This window comes from Plectropomus leopardus, chromosome 6 (genome assembly GCF_008729295.1).
Source record: "Plectropomus leopardus isolate mb chromosome 6, YSFRI_Pleo_2.0, whole genome shotgun sequence".
Taxonomy (NCBI): Eukaryota; Metazoa; Chordata; class Actinopteri; order Perciformes; family Serranidae; genus Plectropomus; species Plectropomus leopardus.
Window position 1 is genome coordinate 18,954,971 of NC_056468.1, and position 22,910 is coordinate 18,977,880.

General features: G+C 39.0%; 1 protein-coding gene across 2 annotated transcripts in view; it reads left to right on the top strand.

Annotated features, from left to right (window-relative positions):
- The window catches only part of osbp2b (oxysterol binding protein 2b), a 73,765-nt gene extending 51,766 nt beyond the window's left edge, over window positions 1-21,999 (top strand). For both annotated transcript variants that reach the window (XM_042488046.1, XM_042488047.1), the window contains exons 3-14: window positions 1,136-1,386; window positions 7,303-7,501; window positions 9,334-9,457; window positions 10,137-10,203; window positions 11,937-12,089; window positions 12,178-12,423; window positions 12,894-13,014; window positions 14,662-14,765; window positions 16,345-16,440; window positions 16,827-17,011; window positions 17,138-17,358; window positions 20,026-21,999. In XM_042488046.1, the coding sequence (XP_042343980.1) occupies window positions 1,136-1,386; window positions 7,303-7,501; window positions 9,334-9,457; window positions 10,137-10,203; window positions 11,937-12,089; window positions 12,178-12,423; window positions 12,894-13,014; window positions 14,662-14,765; window positions 16,345-16,440; window positions 16,827-17,011; window positions 17,138-17,358; window positions 20,026-20,168 (1,910 nt within the window). In that variant the 3' untranslated portion in view covers window positions 20,169-21,999. The remainder of the gene's footprint in view (window positions 1-1,135; window positions 1,387-7,302; window positions 7,502-9,333; window positions 9,458-10,136; window positions 10,204-11,936; window positions 12,090-12,177; window positions 12,424-12,893; window positions 13,015-14,661; window positions 14,766-16,344; window positions 16,441-16,826; window positions 17,012-17,137; window positions 17,359-20,025) is intronic.
- Window positions 22,000-22,910: the final 911 nt, after the last annotated feature.

Sequence of the window (22,910 nt, forward strand, 5' to 3'; positions counted from 1 at the left end):
GGCTTACGCTGCAACACTTTCCTCGAATGTTCTATTTAAGCTCAAGTAACCTCTCTTTGGTGACATCATAGTGAAAAGGCAGTTGCTACTGCAAAGGCTCATGGGCATGGACAAGCTGTGTGTATTCAAAGGCCCTGATACAGCTTTCCTTTACATTTGATAGGACACTTAAGATTTCTGCAGACATATTTAGTGTGTCACTGCTGTCTGATGTGTTTGTTTATGCGTCTAAAAGGAAACCATCTGTAGTATCTGATTAACAGCTTAATTAACACTAATTTCATCAGAAGCACAAATCACTGTTAAATGAAAGTAATTTGTCTTTAGATTTTTAGGGACATGTGTAAATCCACATTTTCCTCTTACCTGTGGTGCTAATTTATCAATCTATATTGTTGTGGTATGTGAGTTGTTAAGTGTTGGAGAAATTGTCTGTAGAGATGTCTGCCACTGTCATTTGTAAACTCCACAATAATGTCTCTTTCCAAAAATCTTGAATTGATTACTCAAGAAAATCCACAGATCTTTTGTGAGCATTTTGTAGGAACAATTTTCTTTCTTCCAAACAACACCTGCTAAGTGTATCACCACACAGAAGGCTGATATCTCCAATACCTGACAACTCACACCGAAACAACACAGACTGAATATTACTATAGGTAAGAGGATCAATATGTGTTTTTGACTTTGAAGTGAATTGTCCATTTAACCTTTTTTTTCTTCGCCTTTTTATTATTTAACGAACAAAACCAGGAAAACAACACTTTGTGGCCACTATAGCTCCCTACCTTTACTGATTGAACCCTATATTGACAGTATAATAAGTCTGTAATGAAGTATATGTCATTGAGGTTTGTCAGTCAAGGTCACCCAGCAATGAAGGAGTTGGATATTTTTTGCCATGGTAGCTTGGGGAGTCATTTCTAATAGGAAATCTATCATAAAAAAGAGGGTGTGTATGTTTTTTGCATTTCAGCAGCCATGCAGGCAGACTTTTTACACAAAATTTTTCCAAAGGAAAACCTTTCTAAATTGTTTTTGTTTATCTTCTGTCATGATAAGTGTGCAAACAAATCCCAAGACTCCTCTCTATTTCAAGACAGTATATATGTAAACTTTGATCTCTACCTTGCAGATGATTCGGGGGACGAGGAGCCTACATCGCAGTCGGACCGCAGCGAGATTCAGGGCACCCTGAAGATACTCGTCAGCAAGCTCGATGACCTCAGCACATGTAATGACCTGATTGCCAAGCATGGGGCGGCCTTGCAGCGTTCTCTGAGTGAACTTGAGGGTCTGAAAGTCCCTGTAGAGGGCGGGGAGAAGATCAAAGCAGTCAATGAGCGAGCCACCCTCTTTCGCATCACTTCCAATGCTATGATCAATGTAAGTAGGTGGGACAGACCACACTTCACAATGCCGCAGCAGTGAGCGCACGATCAATGCGACACTGAAGCTAGTCATCTATAATGCTCTGGTTAGTGAGTGATGAGAGATGAGATCACTTTACAGAGAGGCATTTTTAACAAGCGTTGTGAGCTGCAGGCATGAAGACCGCTGACCTAGAGAAGCACTAGATCTGTTGGAGCAGTGTGTAGGTTTTAGTGGCATCTAGCGGTGAGGATTGCAGATTGCAACCAGCAGAAATTTCTCCTGGTTAGAATTTCTTCAGTGTTTTTTTGCACAAACAAACCCAAACAAACATACCAGATTATTTATACCAGCAAAAACACTGAATACAGCAGTTTCAGGTAACAGATCAGTGTTTCTCCAACCCTGTTCTGCCCAGCTCCTGCTAATGCTTGCTGATCTTTTTTTGTCTGATAACTTAAGATCGAGACATTTTAGAGGTTGTTACCTTCCAGCTGAATTATCCACAGAGGTGTATTTGTCTCCAAAACCAACAGACCCAGTGATTTATACTGGTGAAAACACTGACCAAAGCAGTTTCACATTAAAAAAATCAGCAATGCTGCTTGTTGAGGAGGGGTTTCTAACTAGTGTGGCCAATGCAAAAATGCATAAACACCAAAATGTAGAGCCAGTGTTTGGTTTGTCCATTCTGGGCTACTGTAGAAGCAGGGTGGTGAACATGGCCGACTCTGTGGACGAGGGCCCACTCCCTATCTAGATATACACAAAAGAAACTTTACTTTTTACAGTATGTTTAATGTTTAAAAATGATTATCTAAAACTAAATTGGTAGAGTTGAGGGTGAGTCCCGGTGCTTGTAGCTTTATAACATTTCAGTACCAACATATCTGCTGTTGAAATAAGTCAGTTGTATTTGTATGTCCTAAAATCACACGTTGACTTTTTGGGCTGTGCAGTTTGTACATTGTACATGAAACTCCATCCTTGTTTTAAAATTTAAAAATTTGCCTTGTTTTCAAAAGAAATCAAATCTTTTTTTTTTTTTTTAATTTCAAAGGTTTAAAAACTTGTTAAAGGTGTACTAACATAACAAAACCAACTGATGTCAATCCAGGTTTCAAAGGGTTAAAAAAACTTTGAAAAAGAAAGAGAAACCTCTGGAAAAGCCATAGAAATACCCTCTCCCAAAATAACATATTGCAGCATGGCTTTACCTTATCAGCCACATTTAACTCAACACAACAACAAACACCACTTAGATTTCAGTGACCACCATGTGTTGGCTCTCATTACCAGCATATGCTCTACTGTATCTGGCTCTGCTCCACTCTCCTCAACGGTAAATACCATGGGCTTTACAGTGTGTTAGTAGTGGACAAGAGGTCAGGGAGAGTCGAGGTCCTGAAGGAGTGATACTAGATATTATAGTGGGGGGTGGGGGACAGGAATAGCCCCTGCTCCCCCCTCTCAAACCCCTCGACCCTATCCGCCTGGTGAGAAATGTCAGAACCTTCTTGACTACAGTCAGACAGACAGACCTGCTCTGATTTAAACAGGACAGTCACACAAGGTTTGCCTTTTGTCCCTGCTTCTCTCTCTTCATGATTTTGTCGATAGCACTGTGTACTCATGTGCATGTGGATGTTCATTTTTCCCATAATGCATGCCTGTCTGTCTGGCTTTTAGCTGTAAAATAATTTAGTCAGATTTTGTTGTAAAAACTACACGTGTGTTGACTTTGAGATAAGGTTTTAATTCTGGCAGTAAATTATAACTCCTGACTGCTTAAGTGTGTGCTAATACAGCTTGTTAAGAGACTTGAGTCACACTGTTATGACATGTAAAAAAAAAAAAAATCTTGATTACACTCTTAGATTATGTGAAAGGCCGTTGCTCAAAATGAAGAGCCCTTTGTTTCTTGCTGTCATCTATTTTCTTTATTAATGGTCATGGGAAATTGAGAGTTACTGGACAAGCAGTAAAATAGACCCTCTTGGATTGCCCAACTCATTAAAATGCCATTAGGTTTGCCAAGAATGTTCTTCTAATGAGAAAGAAGTGCTGCCACAAATTGTGTGGTGATTTTGGTCTTGTAAATGGCTCTTTTAAGCAGAAAGCAGTGCAGGATTTTGGTATTTGGAAATCTGCAGACATATCTTCAGCCACTGTTAAGGCATTTACTTGGATATAAATAAAGTTTTACGTGCTTTTCCAAAGAAATTGTGCTATGCATGTAAGGAGAGGTTAAAGGAAGAATTTATCCCCAAATAAAAACTACATATTTTTCCTTTTACCTGTTGCGCTATTTATCAATCTAGATTGTTTTGGTGTGAGTTGTGGGGTGTTGGAGATATTGGTTGTAGAGTTGTCTGACTTTTCTTGAATATAATTCAACTAGATGGCACATGGCTTTTGGTGCTTAAGGCACCCAAAAAAAACCTTTGATAAACTCAACAGCAATGTCTCTTTCTAGAAATCATGATACAGTTACTCAAGATGATCCACAGACCTTGCTGTAAACAATTATGTGTAGGAACTATTTTCTTTCTACTGAACTACACCCGCTAACCACATCAATGCACAGAAAGGAGCATGCATCCACTCATGGATAAAAGACTATTAAACATTAATGGCGTCCTCCTTGGTTGAGCTGTTATGTCAGCAAGCTCAGTGATGCTAAGTGAGCTAGCAGTAGATGCATGCTTTGTTCTGTGCATTGATACTGGCAGATGAAGAAAATAGTTCCAACATAAAACTGCTCTCAACAAGGTCTGTGGATTATCTTGAGTAACTGGGTCGAGATTTGTGGAAAGAGACATTGCTGTTAAGTTTTTTAAAATGTTGGCATTTTGAGCTCCACAAGCCCAGTGCCATCCAGTTTCATTATACTAGAAATAAGGCAGACATCTCTACAGCTGAATTCTCCAACACTCGGCAACGCAGACCACAATAATTTAGACTAATAAAGAGCTCTACAGGAAAGAGAAAAAAAACCTGTTTTTGATTTGGGGGTGGACTGTCCCTTTAAGGGTAGAAGGAGGCCATAGCGGCAAGACACAACTGCATGCTCTGTGTGATCTGACCCTGGCCTGTGGAGAGGGTTGCATTAGTTCATTTAGTTGTGATGTAACTTGTTGGGTGTGTCATTGAATCCAGGCTCTTGCCTTTTTGTGTGTACATGCTTTGCCACACCTACCACTTTATGTTTGTTTGATTTAATCACATGAAACTTAAGTCAAGTTCATTGTACGCTTCTCCACATCTACATCATTAACAACTTTTCATTTAAAACAAACTGATAGATAGATAGATAGATAGATATACTTTATTGATCTCAAAACTGAGAAATTGGTGATGATGCCACCTCTTACTTACTTGTCCCCTGCTGCATGCCCATTCACTTTTCTTTAGCCTTTATCAACCCTGTCTTCCTCCTCAAACGGAGGTCACATGCAGTCTGAGTTTGCAGCAGAGACTCAGCATAAAAAAGTGGAACTGTCATACTTTTTAAAGTGGGTGTTGAGTTTCATATCATGGGCATGTCTGAGGAAGTGGACCATAACGTAACATGCACTTGTAACATTTAAAGTGAGGCTCAGATATCGAAGTGTAGACACTTCATGCGAGCTGCTGGAGGTAAGAGTTTGATTGGATGTTTTTGATATCAGATGTTTTGTGATTTCCATTATTTCTGTTTTGAGCAAAAGAGGGTTATATTTTAAAATACATATAGCTACAGAAATGTAACATTTGAACATTTGTAAGGGATAAGAAGTACTATCGACATATAATGACTGAGAACCATTAATCATTCTTAAAAAAAAATGTTTATCAGTAAAACCACTTGGTCTGTACAGATGCGTTACTTTTTTAAGCAACAACAACATGAGCATAAGTCACTTCAGTTATTGATCTATATGTTAAACAAATTAAAGGTGTTTTCCTTGCCTTAATTGCCCAGCCTTAACACACAGGATAGTTCTAAACTTGTCAGTAATGGTGTGGCATCTTGATTTTTGGAATAACATAATACATTGAGTTATAAATTGGCATTGCTGGAGAACACATTTCATTTTAGGCTTTTTCATTTATTTTTAATATGAAATTAAATACATTTTTTAATAACTGTATGACTGTGTGTTTATCAAACATGCCACTTACCCTCTGTTCAGGGTCAGAAAATCCACACTTACGCATGATCAGTGAATGGTCATAGTAACTACATGAACAGCATGAAATACTGATGCTGTTGGTGGTGTGAGTGTCGTGCAGTGTTTGTGTAAAGTTATAGTTTTAGCTCTCGGTTTGAGTTGTTTCTGTTCCTGGTTTCTTCTCTCTCTGTCTTGGCCATATATGAGGAAATGTCAGTTAGGATGTTTTGCAAGACAGCAAGTTAAGTTAATATGGTTACATTCTATATATAATATATATAACAATACATCTTAAATTCAGAGCGTGGGTCTTTAACAGAGGATCTGGCCACCCTACATGTTATTGAAGGCCCAATTTACAGTGATATGCAACTCAGTTTTATACAATAGATGTAGTACAGGGTCTCTGTTCTGTCGCTCTCTCGGCTAAGGGGTACTTGGTCTGCAAAATTTTGAAGACCCTGGATTTAAAGCATTAATTTAGTTGCTTGGTAGGATTAAAGACTTGTTACACATCTTGAATACACTAAGAGATGGCTTTCAAATGTCACAAAAAATATGAACTCTTTCAAACACAGGACAAAACAGTGTATCAGTGTAATATTGTCTGTGTGCAAGACAGAAAAAGCGTGAGAGAGAGAGAGAGAGAGAAATATGCTGCATTTGGTCGGGGGCTGAAAAGTATTTGTCATCAGACAGATGTCCTGTTGTCTGGAAACATATTAAGGAAGGAGTCAGGTGTTACCGCATCCTTGTTTCTCTTCCTGCTGCCACAAAGTGATACTGCACTCTCACAGGCCAGGACACGGATTATTTGAGTGTCGCATTTGTCCCTCCGGCTCGCTGCCTGCAGCCACATCTTTATCTAAGTAGTTCAGGTTAACTCTCAACAGCCTCCTCTGACTCTGAAAGAGAGACTTGCTGCAAACACTGAGAGGAACATATGTAAACATGTGTTCCACTCATGTGGGAAGAAGAATGACGAGCCCCCACAAAATGCTACAAAATGCTGGATTGTGATGAAAAAATCTCCCAAGATTAATGAGAAACCCCCCTCTGAGGCCCACTTTGTCACATGACATTTTCATCATGCATGTTGTCAGCAGTATGTTGTTATTTGGGTTCATTGACCTTCAAGTGCACTCCATGGCAATGCAGTCAGACAAATGCTGACATGTAATAAGCGTTTGATCTGAAGTAACCTCTCAGTAAAAGCAAGGCAGCAACAATGATGCCCCCGCTGGACGCAAATGTAGTCTGCTCTGCAGTCAGTTTTAACCTCTAGCTCATCACTCAATGATGCTTTCTATGTCTATACTGCACCCCGTGGCACATTTGACACAGCAGGCAGACACAGTAAATGCTTTGCAAACAGCTCATTAAGATGTTGACGACTGCTTGAAACAATGGAGATAAATAGCCTTGATAAAAATGATTGTTATGAATGTCTTTTTCAATCCCAATGTTCTTCTTGTAATATTGTTGTAAGACTTCAGGAAAAAATATATCTTAATGATTTTTTCCACTATAGTATTATCTGTTGACTCGAATGAGGGTGGAAGCATTCATAAAGAACCAAAGCAAGCCACTCATTTCTAAAATCATCATTAAATGCCAAAAGCTGATCTGTTAGTCATAGTGTAGCAAGTATAGAGTAAGTTGCACCTTGTTGAGAAAGGTGAACACCAGATTTTTGTATCAAATGTTTATTGTAAAATTTTAACTTTAAATTCTGCCTATGTGTTTATGTTCTTGTGTGCATGTGCCCCCCCCCCAGGCGTGTCGAGACTTCTTGGACCTAGCAGAGACCCACAGCAGGAGATGGCAGCGGGCGCTGCAGTATGAGCGAGAGCAACGTACCCACCTAGAGGAGACTATTGAGCAGCTTGCCAAGCAGCATAACAGCCTGGAGCGAGCGTGGAGAGAAGCACCCACGCTTGTTTCCACCACGCCCAGTGCCCCTACTGCCAACAAGGGTGAGACTGACTGTGTGTCTGTGTGTTACTTACTCCTGTTGGCCTCAGCGAGGACCTCACAGTACTGGCTAAAAGTCATGTGTGACCTCAGGCTCAATATTATAGACAGTTCTCATGTAGAGGAAGGTTTTTTTGAAGTTGTGTCATGAGGTTTGGATTATCACCAATTTAGATATGGTAATTAACTTTTACCAGGTTTCGTAGGTCATGCGGTCTCTCTCTATCCATCACTTTGTTTAATTTCCTGTTTGCTTACCCATCACCAACATCTTGAAAACAAGCGACCAGCCTGGCACAACATTTGCTGTGTTCATCCATCCTCCAAGAGGAAGAAACCTATAGATTCTAGTGACCCTATTACCTTACCCTTAGTGTAAGACTGCCCTCTTTAGAAAAATGGCAGCACTAATTAATACCAAAATGGGTGTAACTTTCTTGTAGCACAGCAGCACTACACAGCTTTTTCATTTTAAATCAGATATTCTAATTATAATTTCCTTCTGTTATATATGTATATTTCTTGATTTTTCATTTCATGTTCTTTACTGTATTTATGTTATGCACCAACACATTGAAGCCAATTCTTTGTATGTGAAAACCGATTTGGCAATAAAGCAGATTCTGATTCTATTTAACACAACAGGGAGGAAGACACAGTTGATGGATAGACATTCAAGAACCCTAACAACCCAAGTTTGTGTTCAGCCAGTGACCTTCATTGTATCTCTCTATTGCTGTCTGTAACAGGGGCTTAACAAAAAACTGAAAAACATTTTATGCACCAAACAAAGCAGTATTAAAGAGGAGTTGCTTTTAAAAGAAAATGATGAAAAACAACAGTGTTATTTAAGCCTTTGAAACCTAAGCAAATTGGCTTGATATTTTTCAAAAACACGGGAAGAGAGCGAGGAGTAGTATAACAAATTAGCAAGAAATAAGTGAAAAGTTACAAGAAAATTAACTGAAAATATTTTTTTAAAAAGGAAGATGTGAAAAAAAAACAACAAGAAAATGACCTCAAGAAAGTGATACTTTTTTTTCTGTCACAAAATTTTAAATACATAAGAGTGTGTATAAATATATATATATATATATAAACATAGCTCTTTGGATTTTATCCCTTTTTTTGTAACCCCCCCCCCCCCCCCCCCCCCCCCCCCCCCCCCCCCCCCCCCCCCCCCCCCCCCCCCACCCCCCCCCCCCCCCCCCCCCCCCCCCCCACCCCCCCCCCCGATTTTATCTCTTTTTTTGTAACCCCCCCCACCCCCCCATCCCTAGCTAATCAGATAATTCCCTTGTCACCTGTTAATTATTTTTTGTAGTTGCTGATTATTTTTTCCTGTGTTAATGAAAGAAATGCAATTTTTTTTTTTTTAAATTTTTGCATTTTTCAGAGGTTGACATGGTAATGAAAGGTATCTGAATGAAAGGTATCTGAATGCAGCACATGAAAACTGATGTCGATCCAGGTATTAAAGGTTTAAAATACAATACATTTTGTATGGATGTATGGCTTTTAAGTGACTAAAGGTCATACTTTACCACAATTTTTCAATAGAATCTCTTTTAATTAAAGTGTTCTGATTATTGAATGTTGGAAACTGAATATAAGAAGCACAGCCTGAGGAGCTCACATCATGCAGGCTAGTTAACCAGCAGGAACATTGCCGACTTTACTAAGCTGATTATTCCTTGATTAATCGCCATGGGTATGTGATTATACGCTGCTCTCCCCTGAACTCTGTAGAATACAAACTCACCACCATGTGATGATGGCTGTGCTGGCTTTGGATTCTGTTTGCATTTACTCACAAATGTACATCTCCTGACAGGAGGGTGTGAGAGGCTGCACAAAGAAGAGGCGAGTGATGAAGATGAGGATACTGAATACTTTGATGCCATGGAGGATTCCCCTGCATTTATCACAGTGACTGCCACTGAGAGCACACAGCACAGGTCAGTCACACACAGAGATCCATATATTTTTAAATTTAGCCAAATAGCAGAAAAACTGAAAGACAGTTACAGGGATGAAGGTTTAGCTGAGTTTTAATTTATATTCTGCATGTGCACAATCATTCTGTGGATGCTCTTAATTTGTCATAATAGTGAATTTGACTCTGGCTGACAGCTAAACAAGCGTGTGATAATAGCCACACACTTACACACAAATTACAGAGTGGTGTGCCCTTCGCATTTGGATTTTATTAGCTGTGCTCACTCTGAGTTGAACACAAAAATAATAATATAAGACCCTGACCCTTGTCTGCTCTACTGCAGCAAAATAACCCAAATTCTATTTTTGTTTTTGCTCTCTCAGTACATTTTGATCGCACATTTGTTGGATGCATTGGAGTCAGTTTCTTTCTTTTTATGCTTATGTCTTGAGCACCTTTAGTGTTCTTCTCATCATTGTTATGGCTTGTCTCTTGCAACATATCCCTCAACTCCAGTGGCACCATTAATAATGGTGGAAACAGCTACACAGCATTCAGCTGTAATACCCGTCAATCTGTTTGCTCCCTTGTGTGTATTGTGCTATGTGTGTGCGCAAGTGGAAAACAGAGTGAGAGGGACATAGAGTCTGTTAATATGTCCACTGCTCATTGTAGAAAATGTGTTCATTCTCTTCCAGGCGATCTCAGAGTAATTTGAGTGGGGCGAGCGGAGGTCAGCCCAATGACTGGAACCAGGACGACCATGTAAGTGTCAGTCCCTAACTAGACTGACTAATAGGACTGACATATGTGAACACTGCTGAATTTTGTAATATATCATTTATTTATTTATTTATTTAAGGAGGTTTAATGGACATGAATCCACATTTAAACAAATGTAAATGTAACTAAGTTAGTTAGGGAGCTAGTTTTTATCAGTATTCCCTTTCCTAGAAAGAAAAAATTTAAAAGCAATATGAAAATGTACAATGTACAAATGTACAATAGTTAAGACAAACAACACTTAAGATAAAATTAAACACAATATAGTTAAATATGTACAATTTAGAATATATAACACAATTTGACAATATGAGCAAATAAATCCAAATAGATGATGCAGGTACAATGCAAGTACAGCCCTTTTAAAATTAGTGAACAATATCCTAGCATCAGTGTTGATATTGTTGGTTCTCAACAAACCATTTTAATCTCAATAGAGATGAATTTGTACTGCTAGAAAACTCAAGCTCAATGATTTATTTATATAACCATCTTCACTTGCTGTTCTCAAGTCCAACTCTCCTACCCTGCATTCATCCCATGCTCACACACACACACATGCAGCCTTTTTCTGTGTGTGTCCCGCAGTGTCGTTGTCACCCCTGTGGTGCCAAAGATACACAGCTGTTTCATTCCACTAAACATTAATTACCAGTCAAACATCTGTACTTCTCTCCCCTCAACTCTCCCTTGCTTCTCTCTAACATACATCTGCTTCCTCTGTTCCCGCTCACTCACTCTGTCATTCTGTCTCCACCTGGTGATGCGCCACAAAGCTGAAACTATTTCTCAAAATTGAATGTTCTTTTTTTTTGTAACTTTTAAGTTTTAACTTCTTAACTGTTTATTCGGGGAGTTTTCCTAACACACATGCAGAATCTCCTTGAGAATAAATATGTCTGTACAATTCTTAATGCAAAGAGCATGTAGACATACGCATATATATGCTCACATAGTAATGGAACAAAACAAACAAGCAAAAAATAAATAAATAATTTAACTAAAATAAGATAAAATGCATAAAATTAAGAAAGTAAAAATCAAAGGGCATATAATAACTTAATTAAGGGAATAAATTTGGCTCTGACAGGGTTAAAAAGAGACAATCCCATTTGACCCTGTCAAGGTCCTTCTCTGTGTTTAGCGCGATAAGTATATCAAAATGTTGAGTGTTAATAGCCTGCATGTGAATAATATTTAGCGATCTCAGAATATTAAAAACAAGCAGCCGATTTTTCATTAATCCTGTTTGGTCTTGAAATATTAGTATTGGGAGAATGTCCTCCAAGTATATTGCTAGAAGCCAATATTTTATTTTCAACATCAAGTAAGCTCATTAGTCTGTATGAACCTGGATCCAATGGATCCTTTTCCTTTTTCCTGGATTAGGGAGATGCTTGCTTGATAAAAAAAATGGTTGAAGACAACTTTTAACAAGCGCTTCATTCAACACATCCAGTAGAAATGGTTAAATTTGACTACTGAAAGCCTTATAGAACTCTGAAGTGTAGCTCTCTGGGCCTGGGGCTCTGGAGTTCTGCACCTTTTGTATGGCTTGTTCTATTTCTGCTCTTCTTATGGGTTTTTCTTACAGTTCTTTGTTCTCATGACGTATGGTTGGAATGTCCATGTCTTTCAAAATTCAATATTCTTTCATGCAAAGTTAAAAGTCAACCTTCTCATCCTCCACCCCTTCCCCTTTCACCAAATCCCAGATGTCTCTGAGCTGTAATGATGTGTCAGGGAAAGAGCTGCAGCCCCGCAGACAGAGGCGGACTCATGTCCCCGACAAGCCCAACTACTCCCTCAATTTGTGGAGCATCATGAAGAACTGCATCGGCAAGGAGCTCTCCAAAATTCCCATGCCTGTAAGTGTGTGAGTCATGGCCCTCCTCCTTGCTGACTGGTTGACGTAAATCTGCGTGTGTCTCACATTTTCTTTACTCAACCATTTAGGTAAACTTCAACGAGCCTCTGTCGATGCTGCAGCGTCTCACCGAGGACCTGGAGTATCATGAGCTGCTGGACAAGGCGGCGCGCTGCGACTCCTCACTGGAGCAGATGTGCCTGGTCGCTGCCTTCTCCGTGTCGTCCTACTCCACAACGGTGCACCGGACAGCCAAGCCCTTCAACCCCCTCCTGGGCGAGACCTATGAGCTCGATCGACGGGAGGAGTTCGGCTACCGCTCTCTGTGTGAGCAGGTAACAGCATGGCCATAGGGAGAATTTGCCGACACAATCCCACCCCTTTTTGTTCGGGGTCCTACACCAAATTTCGAACAGTTTACTACAGAACGTCAGAACCAAAAAACAGCACGTTTTTCTTGACCTCAAGTGTGACCGTGATGACATAAGTGGGCATGTCATATTCTACAGGTCGGAAAGGATGGAGAAGGCAACAATTGAGAGGGCAAATGAAAACTGATGACACATCCTTGATTACAATGCTTTTGCACAAAACTGAGGGAAACATGGGTTTGTTTCTTAGATAACACCATGGTTCCTAGACTCCTGAAATGAACTATTTCAAGAACCAGAACTATTTTGGTGGAAAAGGCATATCACTGACGTGCATGCACACATGTGACACGTATAAAGGGTCAGCTTGTGTTCTCCAAACAAGCAATTTGCTGCTTTTGTAATTATACTGTGCCTCTATCTTTTTTTCTAAGGTGAGCCATCACCCCCCTGCAGCTGCACATCATGTGATTTCCGAACGAGGCTGGACCCTGTGGCAGGAAATCACCATCGCCAGCAAGTTTCGTGGCAAATACCTCTCCATAATGCCTCAGGGTAAGACATTTCATATTCAGGGGGAAGCAAACAAACTATTTGAGTGAAAAAGGTTCCATCATGCAAATTCAACAGCCACACCACGCAGAGTTTACCTGAGAAGGACTCCACGTCCCAACTGAGAGTAGCTGACGACTGCGCTGCCTGCTACACAATCTAAAGCCAGAGAAAAGGCATGAGAATGAATCACGAGGAGTTTATGACCCCTTTGACACATACATAAAGTATGGGTATAAAGGGAGCTCTCTATTGCACTGGGACAGCAGAGAGCAGGGGCCTGTTGGCTCAGATAAATGAGAGATTTGATAGATGCAGGTCCAGCCAAGAGATGCAGTGGTATTTATCAGCCTTCTCTCCCTTCCTGTTATATGCCTGCTGTGAGGTGCCATGTAATAGAAAAAAAAGTCTTAAGTGGAAAGCGTTTACGGTTAAATTCATGTTATCAGTTTTCCAGGGTTAAGCCATACTGGAAATAGGTGGGAATGTATTGCCTGTGCTCAGGGGCGTAACTGTGTTACATGATGTGTTTTTCAGCCTCTGCAGATAGAATTGACCAAGTTCACAAGCGGATTTAAAATCACAAAAACAAACCTACAATCTAACACTAACAAAACACAATGTAACATGACTTTTAAAATGCATTATTTAAAAGGGATCATATACAGTTTAACACATCAATATTACCATTTGATGCACCATACCAGAATATAGCCAAGAGCCAATTTGCATATGTAGTCCCTCAGCAGGTCAAAACACAGCAAAATAACATAACAATATAAAGCTGAACAAAAAAACAAACAAAAAAACCCACACACACAACACCAACAATACACACAATAGCATGTGATATAAAAATATACAACGAAGGAGACATGAGACAGACTGTGACATAAAACTATACAAAAACAAGTTAATGCTTGTCAAATTAAAAACAAGTTACAAAATCCAAATTTCAAGGTCAGTGAGTACATAGGCTGAGCAGCTTTTAACTGTCTTGTCAAGGTGGTTTTGAAAGTCCTGATAAAGCTGCAGCTCCTCACATCGTCAGTCAGTGTTCCACTGATTTGTAGCTTTTACAGAAAAAGCTGACTGCCCAAATGCAGTGCGACAAAATGATATGTTAGTGTTGTACAGAGGATAGTTTTGAGGATCTAATGGAACTTACAGAGTGAGTGTACACAAAGTTACATAGCAGAGAAGGAGCCAAACCATTAAGAATTTTATTTACCCAGCATTCATTTTTTGTCATTTAAATTTGTATTTAAGTCTTTAGATTAATAAAACACCATATGAAGCAAAACTCCAAACACTTCAATATAAACAATACAACCATCTTTAAAAAAAACAACATACATTTATCAGCACATAGGCATAATATAGTAAAGCATGTCATGATTTTTTAGATATAGTGCCACTTTGAGTGACGTTAATTAGAAAAAATAAAATAAAATAAAAGGACTCTTCCTCCCTTGACATGTCCAGGCATTTATTTGAAAATCTAAAATTCCCAAAGCTCAGTAAATTGTATTTCTTCAGTATCCTTCAATGATGAAAGTGCTGTGGTTTCACCTTCAGGTCTGTGATTGCAGGTAGGTAACAAAGCAGCTGTGATTTTTCTTTTCTCTTTTTTTCCCTGTCCCTCATCAGGTGCCATTCACCTCCAGTTCCACTCCAGCGGGAATCACTACGTGTGGAGAAAAGTCACCTCCACAGTGCACAACATCATTGTGGGCAAGCTGTGGATTGACCAGGTCTGTTTGTGAGCATCTCTTATTAGTGATCATTCATCCACAGCTCCAAACCCACAACTTTAATGCCTTTGACCTTTGAGAGTAGCCTGTTTTCCTCTAGTATTGTTGTCGTAGTGTTGTGTGGTAGAGACCGACAGAGCAGAGCGCTGTGAAGAAGGGAATCAAAGCCTTAAAGCACATGAATAAGGAGCTTCAAAATCTCTAGGGATTTATCTTCAGCTTTGATCTCTAATAACACCCTAAAATAACAGCTTCTTCTCTCTGTGAGATGGCCCAGTTATATAGCGGGAGGGTTGGGCTTCACATCTGCATGTCTGTCTGTCAGTCTGTGCAGAATGGTGTCTGTCTGTTTGGAATTACAATTCTTTTTTTTTTCTCACTGTTTTCTGTTTTTATTCATGGTGTGCGTCATATCAGTTTGCATGTCAGTGTATGTGTCTCTGTGTATGTGTGTGTGTATGTGTATGTGTGTGTCACCTTGGACGAAGTCCTAAAGAATAATTATGGCAGATTCACTGAATTATTACTGTCAGAAGCACGTTGGTGTGTGGAATAATCAGACATCTTGGCAACAGACGACTATAGGAATATCAGCAGTGACTTATTAAACCAGAGTATAATGAGTTGTTGATATTAAATAGTTTACAAATATCCAGTATTTCCTGGTTATTTATGGCATTTCTTTGACAGTGTTCATGCTGATGTAAATGATTAAATGTGTGGAGTTTTGTGAACTTTTAGCATTTGGCAACAACACTAGCAAATATATGACTGCATTTCTTACTTCATAAAAAAAAAACAACATAAAACGCTTTTTTTCATGTTTTGAAACCTCCATTGTTTTTCATTTTGTGATAACATTGCAATCTGATCTTCTACTTTTTTGAAAACCTGTTTTTATTTTTTAAAAGTTAGGATACATTATAGTATAGCCTCACAAAAAACTTTGCACACAAAAAAGTATCCAAACAAGCTGTTACAGTTATTTTGGCCGTAGGCACCTAAGTTTCAGATACTAGTCTCACAAAAGACAAAACCACCTCTGCATGCTCTCTGCAGCTCATCCACCAAGAAAAAGTTTCAATAATCTTTACACTTTTTATTGTTTTACTTTACTTTTTCCTTCTCCCACGCCTCCGTGCATCATTCTGCCACTCTGCTGCCCTCTGGTGCAGAACGGGGTCAGCCAAACAACTTCATGTCAAACTAAGGAAACTATTCTGCTCCTGCCTTCTGTGCTGCCAGCGAGCGCAGCTGCAGACAGTGCTGTCAGGAGCACAGCAACTGAAGCATCAGAACATTTTCACCAGCATTTGACAATGAGACAATCTATCACATTTTGGATTTATTTTAAACTTAGATGCTGCAAAAGACAAGAATGTTTGTCACAGGTTAAAGCTAGGTGCAGGACTTTTACATATTAAGTTCACATAATGCTGATTGAACCTATCGCTGCCAGCAGTGAAAGCTCTCCATATTTCACAGTATACTGTTTTGTTGTCTGGTGTCTGTGGCGACTCTCTTGCTCTTGTGCACTGAAAGTGTGTCCCTCTCTCACTCTTTGTCTGTATTTGTGCAGTCAGGGGACATTGAGATTGTGAATCACAGGACCAAGGAGACCTGCCAGCTCAAGTTCTCCCCCTACAGTTATTTCTCCAGGGACGTACCTCGGAAGGTAAATGCTTCCTTTCCTCTTCTATTTACCCAACCTTGGTATGACGTCATGTGTTGAGGGGTTAATTTGTGTGATGCTGCCTCCTGCTGGACAGTACCAACACTTATATTAGTACTTATTGTACAGTAGTGCGATATAGAGGTCACATAGCAGTAAGGTAACCTCCCCTGGAGTCGTACCAATTATCTAAAAGTGGGGCACAATGCTGCCTTCCTTGGTAGTGACTGATTTGGGACAAGCTAATGGGAGTTCACTGGTGTCCTGCCTCCTGGACTGTGCATTAAAGTGCTTAACATTAGGAGGAAAGGACATGGTGATACATTTGGAGCTTCCTTTAGTTTCTTCATCACCCAGAGTCTGCTTTAATTTTCTTTTGCTGTTTCCAGGTGACAGGTGTGGTGGCAGACAGTGGAGGTCAGGCTCACTACATCCTCTCTGGTACATGGGATGATAAAATTGAGAGCGCCAAGATCGTTCAGAGCAGCCGAGGGGGCAGTGGATCAGAGGGCAAGCAGAAGACGGTCTATCAGACATTGTCGCCCAAACTGTTGTGGAAGAAATACCCTCTCCCGTAAGTCTCATCAGCCTCATGAGGCAGAACATTGCATATAAGTAGTTGCTGCAATGTTCAGTCAATATCATTGATTGTACAGCATGGCACTGTGTAACTCCTGTCAATTTCCTCTCATTCACTCAGGGAGAACGCTGAGAACATGTACTACTTTTCAGCGCTGGCACTGACCCTGAATGAGCAGGAGGACGGAGTGGGACTAACCGACAGCCGTCTGAGACCCGACCAGAAGCTGATGGAGGAAGGGCGGTGGGACGAGGCAAACTTAGAAAAGCAGAGGCTAGAGGAAAAACAAAGAGCTGTGAGGAGGAGAAGGGAAGCGGAGGCCTCAGATGCGCTTGATGAAGGTATGAAAAGGAGAACAGGAAGTGTGGTGTGTGATAGGCAAAGAGTTGCTGAATAAATGACAGACACAGCAGGAGGAGGTTGTTTTTTTCTTAGAGCATCCAGCATGTTTGAAGTAAAAGTGCATGTTCTCCTTTAAAAATCTTAGATAACAGTTGTAGCACAAAGAACCATGAAAATAAAAAGACCCACAACATAATTAGAACATGCGAAAGACAAAAGATGTTGTATATAGACCAGGGTTCCTGCAGATCCTTAAAAAGTCTCCAATGGTATTGAATTCATTAATCTAAAATTGAGAATTGGGATTTTATGAATCTTTGTTTTCTGAATTTGCAGCATTTCATAAAATCTTAAAATAAAGTAAAATAAATTTACAGAACCCTTCTCACATCAATGACAACAAAAAGTTGATGTTTTATGTTACAATAAATATTTGGGTAAAATTCTTCCTAAGCCCAAGTAAAAGATGTAGGCTCATGTTTTTTTCTTCCACTTTGTTTCTTTTAAACATGCTCTTAAATTTCATTCAGAGTCAAATTAATAAAGTCTTAAAAAGTCTTAAATCCTGATAACCCAGCCTTAAGCTGATGGAACCCTGATAAATAAGCAGAGAACTAAAAAATGACTCAGGGAGCATTTTGGTTAAAAAAAATAAACAAAGAATCATCCGGTCACAAAGCTAGAAATTGGAAAAAGATTATCCTAGAGTGAGCCGTGTGTGGAAGTTAATAGTTACATGCAACAACTTGTAACATCCAAATGTATTCCTTGCGGTAAAAAGTTTACATGTAGAATACAGCATTCATTCTGCTGCTTTGCATCATTTTCCGCGCAGGAATACCCTTATTTGGCATCACCTATTTATGGATATCTTTCAGCTTTATTGCCCAGTTTAAAACATTTGTTAAAAGAGGAATCAAAATGTAATCAAATGTAACGAGTTACATTACTTTGATTGAATAATTATTACATTTTTAACACGGAAGTTTTTGAAAGACAGCAGGGCTAAACACAAAAGGTCAGGTATACTAGACGATGGACTGAACTTTTCGGGAATTCAGCAGAAACTTTTCATCCTGGTGGCATTCCTGTGTGTGTGTGTTGTGCGTAGGCTAGGTTTGTATTCGATGTACCCATGACTTGTCTTTCTTTTCCTCCCTCTATTGGTGGTCAGAGTGTGATTATGACTCTGGTGAGTGGGGGTTGCCCTGTGCCCCTCTGTTGTGCATCACTCCCACACACACACACACACACACACACACACACACACACACACACACACACGCACGCACACACACACACATACAAATACAAACTCACGCACACCCCTCATCCTCTGTGTGTCCTCTGTGTGGTCTGCCTCAGTGTGGGAACTGCATGATACCCCTCCCATGTCAACTTCTCCAGAAAATGGCTCAGGAAAAACAAAGGCTTTTTCCTGCAAAACATGTGACATCTTCATTTAGAAATAATATATTACATGAAACAACAGATACAACTCTAAAGTATTCCTAATATGCTGTGGTGAAGCCATATTAGCAAGTGATTAATTTGCACGACATCATCATCCTGTGTGTTCAAATCCTTTTGGGCACTTATCTACACTTTCAAATCTGACAGGTAGATCTTACTTAAAATAATCTTGGAAACCGATTACCTTGAAAAAGGAAAGTAAATATAACTATTCATCTTCTTTTATATTTACTTAATACCTACTGGTTAAGTTTACTTAAAATTTATTTGTATAAACTTATTTTTGTGAAGTTGTTGCAACTGAAAAATGACAAGTCAAATCACCTTGTTCTTTGTGTTGCACTTTCAGTAGACTAAGTTAGTCTGACTTAACTTGATCGCAACAAGTTAAATTCAGAGAATTTGCAAATGAAAAAAGTTAGATCTGTGAGTTCTGTTTTATTAACATGTTCAAGAAAATACAAATATGATTATTTAGTTTGCAACCAACAGACTACAGATATATAGCACAGTAAACTTGAAGTTGCTAAAACTTAGAAAGGTTGATTTGATTAAACTTGCCATTTTTAAGTTGCAATAACTTCACACAACTAAATATGACTACATTTTAAGTAAACTTAACAATTAGATATAAAGTAAATATAAATTAAGAGTAATAGGCATATCTCCTTAAAATTTTCAAGGCAGCCAGTTCCCTGATTCCTTTAAATTAAATCAATTTGACCAATTTAGTGTGGTACAACAATAAACAAGAAGCGTTATGCTTTCATTCATCTGAGTTAAATCTACATTTTGTTTTAGAAAGGGAACAAAACCATGAGCTGATTGCTGAGCTGCAAATTCTGCCTCTTTTGACTGTGTTTCTGTATTAAGAACCAGATCGATTATTCAGTTTAGGGAGTTCCAAAACTGTGATTCTAATTTTATGCTTCGCTATGACCGATCCAGGTTTTTGCATTGCACACATTGTGCTCATTTGTACTTTATTGATGCGGTGGAATTCACATTACATGACCGCGGCTCAGATTTGGAGCTGTCCCAAATTTAGTGCGCAACAAATAATTGCTTCCCCAGTTTATGCATATGTATGAAGGCGAATTAATCGCTCAGTGTATTGCCTGTAAGTGTGGCTTCTCCACTAGAGTGCAATTTAAATGGTGTCAGTTCAGCAACACCTGTGCTTATTTCTGCAGGTAAAGAATACGAAGGCTACCAGCCGCTTTGGTTTCACCAGAGGAGGGACTCAATCACTGGAGAGACAAACTTTGTGTATAAGGGAGGTTACTGGGAGGCGAAGGAGAGACAGGACTGGAGCATGTGTCCTGACATCTTCTAACCCAGGACCTCAGCCCGGATCCTAACCTCATCGGACAGGGAACTGCTCTGCCTCTGGTCCTTCAGCAATGCGGCATAGCTGGCTAATGAGCACCATGTGGACCTTTAGTGAGCATGAGAATGTGTATGTTTCACACACTCTCGGATTACCTCCAAATATACACTCTCAATCTGTTTTTACTATGGGGAAAAAGAAGGGGCGCTCCCTGAGTCTTTGACACTATACTGAAACAGCAGTGAGAAAATGTGTGGATGTGAGGTGGTGTTATAGTTGTAACACCGCCACAATAATGGCACCTGCACACTCCTGAAATCAGGTGCTTCATAAATCTTACTCACAATGCACTTTTCTGTGTTCACCAGAGTTTTTACAGATTTGACCGAAACCCATATCAAAGCAGCTCACGATTATCGACTCACAACTAACAGGGACAAAATCATAAATGGGCGCATAAAAACAGAGCAGTGTTTAATACCAACCCAGTCAACGTAGTAAATTTTGGCATTGTATGTTTCTGCAAACCACGGAAATGTTACATTTGTCACAGAGATGTTGAAATTTAATGTTTTAACAATGCTGTGGACAACATGTGGTTAGGCTAGGCACAAAACCACTTGGTTACGATTAATAAAAGATTGCGTTTTTGCTCAAAATACCCGGTTTTGTGGTACAATTATGGCTGAAAATGCTTTGATGTCTCTTTATCATCCCTGCCTGTCTAAAAAAACATCCAGTTTTGTCATAAGTTGGTCTTATACCTACTGTATAAGCTGCAGTTTGTCAGCTGTCTTGCCCAGGTATCACACCGTCATCCAATTCCTCAACTTCCTGATGACAAAGTCAGCTTTATATATACGTACATGAAAGCTTTGATATTTCACACATGAAATGTACAAATGCAGCATATCTGTGGTTTGCAGGAGCATACAATGCCAACATTTTCTTGTGACTGGGCTGTGAATACACATGTCAGTATATCAGGGGCTACAAGAAAAGTGTCCTCATCTTCTGTTCTACTTAGCACAGTTGAGATAATGCCAGACCTTCTTTATAAATCTTTAATTAGTTCCCTCTTTTTCTTCACAGGAATGATTTCAAGTGCTCATTATTTGCCCCTTTTAGATGTTTAACAAAGAGTGTAAGGAAATGGTGTCTGCAAATTTTTATCAGTTATGCAGACACGTGTTCCAAAAAAATTCAATAAATTAGACATTCTGAAACAAAAATATAAACAAATATGAACAAAACAGGTAACGTGACCATGGCCTTGGGAAATAATCCAATACATTTTTTATAGTCAATTCCTTATACCAATGAGATGTTCTTTCATGCTGCTTATTTTTCTATTCATGGCAATTCAGTTTTATTTAGGTTGTGCAGATGAATTACTATTAATTAATTGTAAGTGTTTTAATTTGTAAGGCCTTTTATTTTAAATTAAAATGTCTTAAGATACACAGGGCAGAGCCAGGTGTGGAATGGAGGTTGATGGAGAATGATCTGACAGGCAAAGTGGCATTACATTGTGAAACAAAGCTGTGGGAAAAAAATAAAATTGGTCCATAATAAACTCTGTCATCCTCATAACAGGCAGGACAAAATAACATTTCATAATATCAAGCTGTGTTTAAAAAAATGTTCAGTTTAGTTTAGTTTACTTATTTGCAAAATAATAAGAAAATACAAAATGAACAATAAAAGTAATTTCAATGCTAGAAAGGATAGAAGCCTGAATGGCTTTTCCTCAAGTCCTTCCCTATTTACATTACAAAATAAAGAGAAAATACCGATGTTTTTACTCATCCATACAAAACAAAATATGCAACAAACAGGTAACACATATTTTAAAATATCGACACACACAAAAGGAAACTAACAATAGTCAAAGAAAAAATGAGGGAAAAAAACAAAACTTAAATAAGTGAATACATACAAACAACATAAGAAACTTACTATGACATTCAAGATGAAACAAGTTTTTTCAAGTGTGTCCTAAAAACCAGCAAGAAAGGTAACAATTTTAGTGTCATATAGTGTGATATGTATTGGATTACTTCACAGTTTTATGGTTATTTTATATAGATTTTCTGTTTGTACTTCTATAACTATTCACTGCATAAGTCTAATTTATTTATTAGCACTTTGGGTCTCCATAAAAAACAGATAATTGTTTGGGCAAACAATCTCTTTCTGATACAGCACAGGCTGTTTGTCAGAGCTAATGAAATATGCAGCAGTGCAGAAATATATTTTGTTTGGTGTGAATGTTGAAGTTTCCCTCCAGAAGATACAGTCTGTTAAGTATTCAGTTAGACTAGAGTCCATGTAGAGATAATATGACTGCTAATTCATTTCATATTTTGAATATAAATTGCCTCTATGCTTCAATGCATCTTAGTCATCTCAACATGCTTCAGACATCTTCCAGTTGTGATTCTGATTAGTAAATTTCTGCAGTAGTGAGTCCTTTAGTTGTAACACATTAGTGCAGTTACCAACAGTAACACTGAAAATCCATATCACTCTAATCTCCATCAATGAACTGAGTAAGCACTTTTCACTGTGGTAGATCATAGGGTAGTACATATCTCTGTGTCGATGTTGAGAAAGTTTCAGTCTGTACATGTACTTTACCTTGTCTTCTGGTGCTCTCCCATAGCAACACATACCGCGTCATTTTCAGAAACATCTTTTTCAGTGATCATACAGAGTATTAAGTCTGCACCAAAGCACTGAGTCATG